The sequence below is a fragment of the Embiotoca jacksoni genome, unplaced genomic scaffold (genome assembly GCF_022577435.1).
Source record: "Embiotoca jacksoni isolate LCO1_2020_lvr unplaced genomic scaffold, fEmbJac1.0.p SCAF_131, whole genome shotgun sequence".
NCBI classification, from domain to species: Eukaryota; Metazoa; Chordata; class Actinopteri; family Embiotocidae; genus Embiotoca; species Embiotoca jacksoni.
In genome coordinates this window covers 2,501-12,500 of record NW_027185265.1, presented here as the reverse complement: position 1 = coordinate 12,500, position 10,000 = coordinate 2,501, and the positions used below count along the sequence as shown (strand labels likewise).

Here is a 10,000-nt window from a genome sequence, read left to right as displayed (position 1 = left end):
GTGTGCCGTGACCTAGTTAAGACAAAGATGGACTCCAGGCAGAGGAAAAAAGGCTCAAAATGTCACAGGGCATTACATCCAGTACATTCTCTTCCTTCTTCTCAATCCTTTAAAGGAGGAATCATAGTTTTATCATAGTCCGTGAGAGATGCGGAGATCAAGTGTAAGATCCCTTTTGGAACAAAGGAAACCCATCGAGGCCACTGAGTGCCGCTTAAGGAAAATGGCTGCCTCGCCTCTCGGCCCCTCTCCCTCTGGTGACGAGCTCGCGAGCCGCTCCTCTAATACCAACGGCTCCGCCGCTGCTGCGCGCTGATTGGTCCGCCGCGCTGCCGCTGTTAACCAGCCAATTGCCCGGTCAGCGCGAGGCAGCAGCCAATGTCAAACACAACGAAACGGCAAAATGGAAACAAGAAAAACACGCGCGGCTTTAATGTGATTCGATGAAACCGCTGCAGTTCGTTCTGTACGTGAAGGGACGAGGCCCGGTTCCGGTTCCGGTTCGCCGGTCCGGTTCCGACGAACTGACAGAAAACGGATCAACATTCTGGTGCTAACAGACCGAGTTTCGCATTAAAACCTGATTCTTGTGTTGAACATTTCACATCAGCTGTCAGCAGCTTCGCAGCACCGGAAGGAGCGTTTGTTTGTTTGTTTGTTTGTTTGTTTGTTTTTGTTTTTGTTTTTGTTTCGTCTGAAGTTGTGAACAAACACGAGCTCGCGACCGAATCAGTTTTATTAGCCTTTAGTGGCAGTTACTGTGTCGGGCTTGTGTTGCCAGTTGGGTAAATACAATCGGCAGATTCCACACACCAAAAAAAGGATTTAGAAGTTTAAAGACACCAATCTGTCACCGGAACTACAACATGTGCGCGTATGAATAAAGAGTTGGAACCTGAATTATTAAACACGCTTCTGTTTTTTACAAATAATTTTAAACGACCGGTGAAAATAGAAACAAGCTCGTAACGAAAGTGCGAGCAGCCTCGGAGGTGGGCAAGCCTAGCGGTGTATTGTGGGAGACAGCAGCTCCAGACCAGAGGCTCACAATATGCGCTGGCTCTCGCCGAAAAGGAGGCAGTATTCAGGCGAAACCATGTAATGTAAAGCGGCGAAAGGAAAGCGATTTGGTCTTTTCATCAATTAAAAAACACACTCGATCGGACGAATCATGTCCAAGCCGGGGGAGCGGAGCCGACTGACCGAGGACCATGGCAGAAAGCAGAGTTCAAGTAAGCTGGTTCTCTTCCTCCAGCCTCCGAACGCCTGTTTTCCGGAACGCAGATCCCATTTTTCGGTCTCGCTCGGTTCCTCTCGCCGCCGAAGTCCCGCATGAGGGACGTGTGTGTGTTTAAAAGTGCTGCCGGCGGAGCGGACCGTGTTCCGCGTCGCTCCCGTTAACGTTAGCTCTCCTCTCCCTGCTGCCACTTCAGGTCTGGCGAACGGCATGGACAGCCATCCCGGCGGCGGGTCGGCGGAGAAGCGGAGCCACCACTGGAGAAGTTACAAGTTGATCATCGACCCGGCGCTCAAGAAGGGATCCCACAAACTGTACCGCTACGACGGACAGACTTTCAACATGCCCGTAAGTGCCGCCTGTGACGACGGAGAGTCGGGTACGATAGTAACCGAGTAGCCGACCTCCATGATGGTTACCTTCGCGGCCGTGTGGCCGTGGCCGGACCGCGGCCGGACCGCGGGCACGATCAGCCCCTCGACCGCCGGGTCGGAGCTGTTCCTTCGGATTCAAAAACCGCCTCCGGATTGTGCAGGACTACTTTGCAACAAGTTAGTAGCGTGTGGAGTTGTGATGGGATGGATAACAGCTCTGTGTCCCCTCCTCTTCTCCCGCAGAACCCCGGGATACCACCGGTGGACATCGTCCGGGACCCGAGGATCGGTCGTCTCTGGACCAAGTACAAAGAGATGGACCTGCCGGTGCCCAAGTTTAAGGTGTGTTGACAGAATGGCAGCAGTGGGGGTGTGTGTGTGTGTGTGTGTGTGTGTGTGTGTGTGTGTGTGTGAGGGGGGGGGGGGTGCTGTCAAGAGCAGCAGACACACCCCCTCTCACCCCCCCCTCTCACCCCCCCCTCTCACCCTTGTTTAGACCAAAACAGCCCCCCTCACCGTGCTTCCGTTTCTGGACTTTTAATTGCATTATAATAACTGAGCATCATCTTCTGCAGCACTTCCGTTATCTCAGCTGTCAGAATGAGCGCACGTGCTGCAGCGCTCACCGGCAGCACCGCTCATTAACTCCTGCCGTCCCTCCCAGATCGATGAGTGCTACATCGGCCCGGTGCCACCGAAGGAGGTGACGTTCGCCCGACTCAACGACAACATACGGGAAGGATTTCTCACCGACATGTGCAAAAAATTCGGAGAGATCGAGGAGGTGGATATCCTGTACAACCCGAAGAACAAAAAGCACCTGGGAATAGCCAAAGTTGTTTTTGAGAGCGTGAAAGCCGCCAAAGTGGCCGTGCAGTCGCTCCACAACACGTCCGTGATGGGGAACATCATCCACGTGGAGCTGGACCCGAAAGGTAAACACGGCAGTCACACAGGTCACAGCTGCAATCTGACCTGTTCTCAGCTGCAGGGCCACAAACACATTATATATATATATATATATATATATATATATATATATATATATATATATTAAAGTGTTGTTTTGAATTATTAGGATGACAGTAGTCACGTGCACATATTTACGCGCTGTTGCCAGGTAACGTGTGATAATTGAATTTGATTGAAAGTGTGCCTGTTCCCTGGAGCCAGAGCTGAGGCTGCCGGAGTCCCTCTGAGCATCACTTCAGACCTGCAAACAAACACAACCCGATCTGTTAGACTCACCGTTCATTAAATATGAGTTCATTTCAGTTCAGTCAGTAAGACTGTTTGGATTTCAGCCTCCACGTTGATTCTGATTTAAAACCTCTGAAGATTATGCAAGTTTATTTTTTGACAAGCAATGTTTTCACATCTGTGCTTGTTTAATTGGAGAAATGATGTCTGATGTTTTTAATTGCAGCTTGCACTAATGCTCTTGAATTATTTTCACAAATTCATAAACGTCTTTTTTTAAATTGTAGTTAGTGTTTGTGTAGAAGATGCAAAATACATGAAGGTATGTGTTGGTCGTGCTATTTTAGCATCTATTCTATGTATCATATGTTTTAAATGATCATATGTCAGTCAAGAGTATTTATTGCCTAAGGTGACTGATTACAGTTCATAATTTATGTGTTGGCAGATGTAAATTATACATAATATTAGACTGTAAAGCTTCTACTTTGTGCACGATATTTAGTTTGGGGTTCAGCTACTGTTAGTTAAACCATACCACATTAGTTTTAATAAATTCTGCCAGCATTAATAAAGTCAGCATCGTCATGTTTACTGTTCTGCAGGTGAGAATCGCCTTCGGTACTTTCAGCTCCTGATGAACGGCAGCTACACCCCACGGACGCTCCCTGTGGGCGGAGAGGAGGCCAGAGAAGTTTCCCCTCGGAGCTTGGCAGAAGCCTTACTGGTAAAAATCCTCCAACAAAATGCAATATATATATATATATATATATATTTATTTATATTTTTGTGTTTATGGTGGTGATATATATATATATATTTATTTATATTTTTGTGTTTATGGTGGTGATTTATTTGAAATCACTCTCTAAACTACGCCAATAAGAGTGAAATAGTGTGTAATTGATGTGATTAGTGCAGCAGGTGGTGCAGTGGAGCAGAGGAAATGTTAGTTGGTGATCTGGCCGTTGAAGCAGCAGCGTGATGCCCCCCCGGCCTCTCGTTCACTAGTTTCTGTTTTTTAAAAGATCATCGCTGGTGTACACTTTGAAATGTAGCTTCACTCATCTGGGAAATCCTTCAACTATTTCATGATGGTTTGATATCCAGAAGCTTTTAAACTGCAACATGAAGACGTTCTTCATCAAAGTGTCAACGTTGTTTCCTTTCTGTCCTTTCTGTCCGTGTGGTGTCTGCGTGGGTTAATTCCACCCTGTGTGTGTCCTGTCAGGCCTGCGAGCCCATCCGCCGGTTGTCCGAGAGCAGCGGCGTGTCTGCTGTGGGAGGGACGTTATCAGCCAGCAGCTCCAGCACTCCTCTGACCCTGGAGACGGGCTACTCCAGCCTGAGGCAGGACACGCCTCAGTCCCAGGGAACCCCCCACACCCCACGCCAGGCAGGTACGCCCTTCTCTCAAGACTCCAACTACTCCAGCCGGCAGTCCACGCCTGCGTACCAGTCCAGCCGGCCCGAGAGCTCCGGAGGTTACAAATCTCGCAGACACGAGAGTAAGTTCCAGGATGCGTACAACCGCCGGCCGGAGAGGCCTCAGTACCGCAGCAACATGTACCGCAGCACGCCGTCTGAACAAGCTGCTTTCAAACAGCATCAGCTCACCCCACCGGAGCCTCCGCCTTCCACCACCTCCTTCCCCTACACAGCGCCTCCCCCTGCTACGCCCAATTTCAAGTCTGCCTTCTCACCCTACCAGGCCCCTTTGCCCCCTGCGTTCCCCCCGTCCGAGCCAGCTTTCAGTCACCCGACCCAGAGGGAGGGTGAGTACCTGCGTCCCCCGCAGCCGCCTCTGGCAGCTGCCGCTGACTTTCTGCCCGTCAAGGAGAGACCAGAAACTCCTCCGATCCCAGAGCTCCCTCCGGAGCCCGAGCCCCATCCGACCACCCCTCCTCCTCGGACCCCGGAGCGCTGCCCGTCACCCGGCTCCCCCGTGCTGGATCCGGAGCGCAATAGTCTGGATTCCCGCATCGAGATGCTCCTAAAGGAGAAAAGGACAAAGCTGCTGCCGTTCTTGGAGGAGCGGGACTCGGACACTGAGGTGCGAATGGAGGGAAGTCCGATTTCCTCCTCCTCCTCTCAACTATCCCCAATTCCCCCGTACACCAGCGCCTCTCAAGGGGGCCGGCAAAATTCCCGTCCCTCCAGCACCGGCTTGGAGGACATCAGCCCGACCCCGCTGCCAGACTCGGAAGATGAAGAGACGACTCCCGGAACGGCCTCTCTGGTCCAGAGAATCAGCTCCCCCGTCCACGAGAAGATGAGCAACAGTGACCTCAACGACGGAGCTTTCCGAGGCCACACCCCCTCCGATAAGATGGACACGGTGAGACGACGAGTGCTTTATTCTGATGTGTGTATGAACAGGTTGACCTGTATGTTTGAAGGTGTCTCTTATTGATAACCCTGATTAGCTGATAGTAGCAGGCGCTGATGTTTACACCGCTGAGTGACAGTTATATGAAGACACAGGAAGTCAGGCTGAGTTTCAGTGTTCGTAGTATTTAACCCTCGTTTTGTTTCATCCTTTGTGAAGGAAACTCTGGTTTCACAGCAAACTGTAGCACGAAGTCTTTTCTCCTCCGGACGGCTGCAAATAATGAAAAGGATTTTAAAAGTACAAACAAGTAATGACTCTTAAAGAGTACATTTTAATATGCACACAAAAGTTGAGAATTCCTTGTCAGTGCAGAGAGAAGAGTTGAAATGATTTCTGAATGAGAAGTTTCAGATGCACCACTTGCAGTCTAACAGATACCTTCACATGTCCGAGGCTGAGCTCCTTGTTCTCAAGTCATCGTGTTTCTGCACGCTGTCCTGTGGAAGCCAGGCTGCTGTTGGGGAATTGAACACTCTTGTTTCCTCTTTCTAACACGCTGCACGCGGAGGAACAACCACCGCTTGGCTGTTAGCCCCGTCCAGAAGCACACTTCCTGGTTGTGCTGAGCCTGATAGTCCGATTGGCCGCAGCGTCTCTGCTCTCACATTTCAAGTTATCACAAAGCAAACAGAGCAAACAGGTCATTTGGCTAATGACGCCACTCCCAGTTTACTCTGCTCGGCTTCATTTGTGCAGCAGTTGTGACAGAGATCCTTTTAAAACATGAAACAACAGGGAGGAGAATTTACAGCTGATGTGTTGCTTTTTCATATTTTCTACCTGTTGTGACGACGTAGTTTTGACGCCTGAACCGAAGACACGGGTCGGTTGTGTTCGTGGTACCTTGTGTAGGCAAACCAAACTTTGAACTCACATCAGCTATAGAAACATGTGTTGCTCTTATTTTGAAGGACAAACCGGTTGTCAGTCCTCAAACTGAAATGAGTCTGTAACAGATCAGAAACTGTCAAGTACTGAACATGAAATCATGAAAGAAATCTGCCACTATTTTATTCAAGCGAAGCTCTTGCGTGGTTGTTTGTGATATTTCAGAACTTCATCTCCTTTTGTTAAAAATGTGAAAAGTGTTTTGTAGACAAACATCCTCAGAGCATTAATTATTAATCACCAGAACAGAAGAGCCTTGAAAGAAACGCCAGCCGTGTTTCCGTGAAGTCACGATGAAGGTTAAAGCAGGTTTGAGAGAACGATCGGAACTCAATGTTCACGAGGTTTTTCCTGAGCTTTTGACCTCATCATAAGGTCTTTGTGAGTAAATGGCGTTTGCTCCGTTGTCATGGAGATGAAAAGGGCAGACGACCGTACAGATTTTGCAGAGGCTTGTATCGTCCTGACAGGTTTGTCCCTTTTCACGCAGGGTCATCAGTCGTCTGGAGAAGACATGGAGATCTCTGACGACGAGATGCCCGGGACTCCGATCTCCGGCGGGGACTGTGGGAAGGGCATCGTTGTGAACTCGGCAGTCTCCCCGATGCCGACCATTTCCATCCACCCCTCCGGCTACCACCCTCTGTCACACCAAGGCGGCTTCGCCATCCCACACCACCACCTGCCCCCTCACTCCGCCGTCCCGGGCCATCCTCCTCACCTGGCCGGTCACCCCGGAGTGCCGCACCACATGCTGGCCCACATGGGTCCCTACCCTCCCAGCATGATGCCGCTGGTGCAGATGGAGCTGATGAACTGCTTGGGCTGGGAACAGTGGAGCACGGTTCCTATGTCCTTCCAGATGCAGCAGCAGGTGCTGAGTCGCATGGCTCAGACCAGAGGGCCCTATCCGTATCCACATTTTATGGACAGTGGTGTGTTCGGGGGACCCTACCCACCTATTTCAATGGGCACGACACCAGCCAGCAGCACGGGAGCACCCGGGCAGCAGTGGCAGCATCCCAGTTTACCAAAGTTCAACCCCACTGTTCCTCCTCCTGGATATGAGACCAAGAAGGAGGATCCCCACAAGGCCACCGTGGACGGTGTGCTGCTGGTCATCGTCAAGGAGCTGAAGGCCATCATGAAGAGGGACCTTAACCGCAAAATGGTGGAGGTGGTGGCCTTCAGGGCCTTCGACGACTGGTGGGAGAAAAAGGAGCGTTCAGCAAAGGTACGTTTCACCGAGGTCTAAACACGTTTAAAAGCGGAGCCGTTATGTCCCGTGTACGAGGAAGTACCATGACTACTCATGCATTGTGCAATTTGTTCATTTCTGTCTGTTAAATCGGGAAAACAAATCTGGGCCATCTTATATGAATTAATTACATGTAATAGAAGCAATGAATTGCAGTAACATTTGTGCCATTCAGTCACAAACAGCAAACTTCCATCCACTCTGGTTTAAAGTGATGCTTTTTGCACATTTTTCAAGAAAATGATTGAAGACTCTCTCGTTCAGTTGCAGCAGATTTGTCTGTCTGTGGTCCAGCAAGCTTTCACAGACAAAAGTCTCGAATTAATCGGAGCTATTATTTTGACAAGTGGCACAAGGAATCCATCTCATCTGATTCTCATCTCGTTGCTGCTCTGAATGAAAAGATTAGTCACCTCATCAAGATAATTAAATAGTTTACATAGTCAATTATCAAGGAAAAATGGCAAATATTCCTGCTGCCGGCTCCTCCAGTGGGAGGATTTGTTGTTATTTCTGTTTGATTTCATTTAAAAGTGCATTCTTTCTAGTTTTAGCCTGTCGTCGGATAAAACAAGAAAACTGTTGACATCATCTCGGGCTCTTTTTTTCCCTCCATTTTCTGACACTTTATAAACTATGAAACAATTGAAAAATGATTGGCTGATTTATTGACCATGAAAATGAATCATTAATTTCTTTCAAATTTGAAGCAGCGTGTGTTCAATGACAATCGTTTTATAGACCGAATCCAGCGAATGAGAAAAGAGTTTCATACAATAACTACTGAGCATTAACGAGGATGTGTTTCCTTCAGGCATCTTTGACTCCGGTGAAGGGTGCTGAGGGGAAAGAAGAAGAAAGACCCAAACCCAAAGAGACGATGGGCTCCAGTCTGCTGGAGAACTGGAACAAGGGTGAAGGGCTCGGCTACGAGGGGATGGGTCTGGGAATCGGCCTGCGAGGAGCCATCCGCCTACCCTCCTTCAAGGTAACACTTTCACTAACGGCCACTTCCTGGACTCGTTCCTCCGTCTGCGGCTGTGAAACCTGGTTTGCGTCCTGTGTTCAGGTGAAACGAAAGGACCCACCTGAGGCCGCAGCATCCGGCGACAACAAGCGAGCCCGCCCCTCCACTCCCGTGGACGACGAACTGGAGGATGAAGGTGATCCTCCGCTATGAATGCACATGAAATACTGGACACTCGCAATGCTTTCAAAAGATAATTTATCTTGTGGCCAATTTCTGTCAGATCGGGATCGAGACCCGGCCGAGCTCCCCGCTGACGATTCCAAAATGGACGCCGATGTCACGTCAGCGACGCGACGGCATTCACGGCCTCTTGAACTGGACAGTGAGGGGGAGGAGGAAGTGGACACCTCAGGGAAGGAGGAGGAGTCACTGTCGGACAGGGAGGAGGAGCTTGATGAAACGGAGGCTGCGAACAGGCTGTCGTCAGGCAAGGTAGGCCACCTGGAAAAATCCAGCCGGAGGTGTCCAGAATATTGGTGTGTGTGTGTGTGTGTGTGTGTGTGTGTGTGTGTGTGTGTGTGTGTGTTGTGTACATTTTTTCAATATCTGTCTGATCGTCTCCAAGGAGAGTGACGATGAGGAGGGTGATGATGAAGATGAGGGGGACTCATCCAGTGACAGTGCTTCCTCAGAGGATTCGTCTGATGAAGGTACTTCAACATCTCACACAGACCATTCTTTTCTTTCCTTTCATCAAGCGTGTTTCTAATTGTTCATCAATTTGTTGCAGAAGCTGCAAGTTCAGTCCTCTTCCCAGGCGAGCTCCGACTCCTCCGCAGAAAGCTCCGACTCCTCGGAGTACGAGCTGAGCTCGGACGAGAAAGAGGACGAGGACGAAGACGGGGAGGCGGCGGCAGCAGACGTGGAGGACGATGGCAAAGAGGCCAAGAGCTCCTCTTCTTCTTCATCCTCTTCCTCTTCATCTTCTGATGAGGAGGAAGAGGATGCGGAGACCAAGCCACCGAGCCCTCCCACAGGACCGGAGGTGAAGGAGGAGCTCGGCGGCAGACGCAGTCCTCCCAGTCCTGAAGAGGAGGCGGTGGAGGACCTGCGGCCGCCGGCACCTCCAGGCGTCCCAGGTGAGCGTCTTCACGGTAGTTTCATCTCCGCAGAAGACACGTACCATGTTGACGTCACCACGTCTCATCTTTTCTTGTTTGTAGTCAAAGAGCGAGACGTCTGCAACCTTCCCCTGAAGTCTGAAGCTCAGGAGCGTGCAGCCAGCCTGCGGCCGCCCACTCCCACCGGCGCCCTGCTCCACACGGACCAGCACACCAAAGCCAAAGGTAAAGCTGAGCTTGAAGAAGTCGCCTGCCCCCCCGGCCGATTAGCCCCGTCCCTGCTCGACTCCAACACAGCCGTCCCCAAACCGGCCTCCGCCTCTCTGATGCACCTCCCGCTCCCTCCTCACCCGGCAGTAGAAGGTCGTTGCCTCCTCCATCCGCCCCCCGGTCCCCTCCCTGACTTCCCTCCTCGGCCCCGGCTCTCCACCGATGACGATATCCCTCGCACCCCGGGCAGGGACCTGATGGAGCGTGCTCGGAGTCTGGGCAAATCTCAGAGCACCGACACGGTTCCCATCACCCCCGGCAGCGACGCCCCGCTGACAGGCAGCAGCCTG

At 50.8% G+C, this 10,000-nt stretch overlaps 1 protein-coding gene across 1 annotated transcript in view; it reads left to right on the top strand.

Annotated features, from left to right (window-relative positions):
- setd1ba (SET domain containing 1B, histone lysine methyltransferase a) overlaps nt 1-10,000 on the top strand; it is a gene marked incomplete at its 3' end in the record, with an annotated part of 12,773 nt that overhangs the window by 1,165 nt on the left and 1,608 nt on the right. The window contains 13 exon segments of the mRNA XM_069147134.1: nt 1-1,232; nt 1,434-1,585; nt 1,855-1,953; nt 2,276-2,546; nt 3,417-3,538; nt 4,043-5,149; nt 6,582-7,325; nt 8,164-8,337; nt 8,419-8,512; nt 8,600-8,811; nt 8,945-9,029; nt 9,120-9,458; nt 9,543-10,000. The exon segment at nt 1-1,232 is cut by the window's left edge and continues 1,165 nt beyond it; the exon segment at nt 9,543-10,000 is cut by the window's right edge and continues 502 nt beyond it. Of these exon segments, the coding sequence (XP_069003235.1) occupies nt 1,172-1,232; nt 1,434-1,585; nt 1,855-1,953; nt 2,276-2,546; nt 3,417-3,538; nt 4,043-5,149; nt 6,582-7,325; nt 8,164-8,337; nt 8,419-8,512; nt 8,600-8,811; nt 8,945-9,029; nt 9,120-9,458; nt 9,543-10,000 (3,918 nt within the window).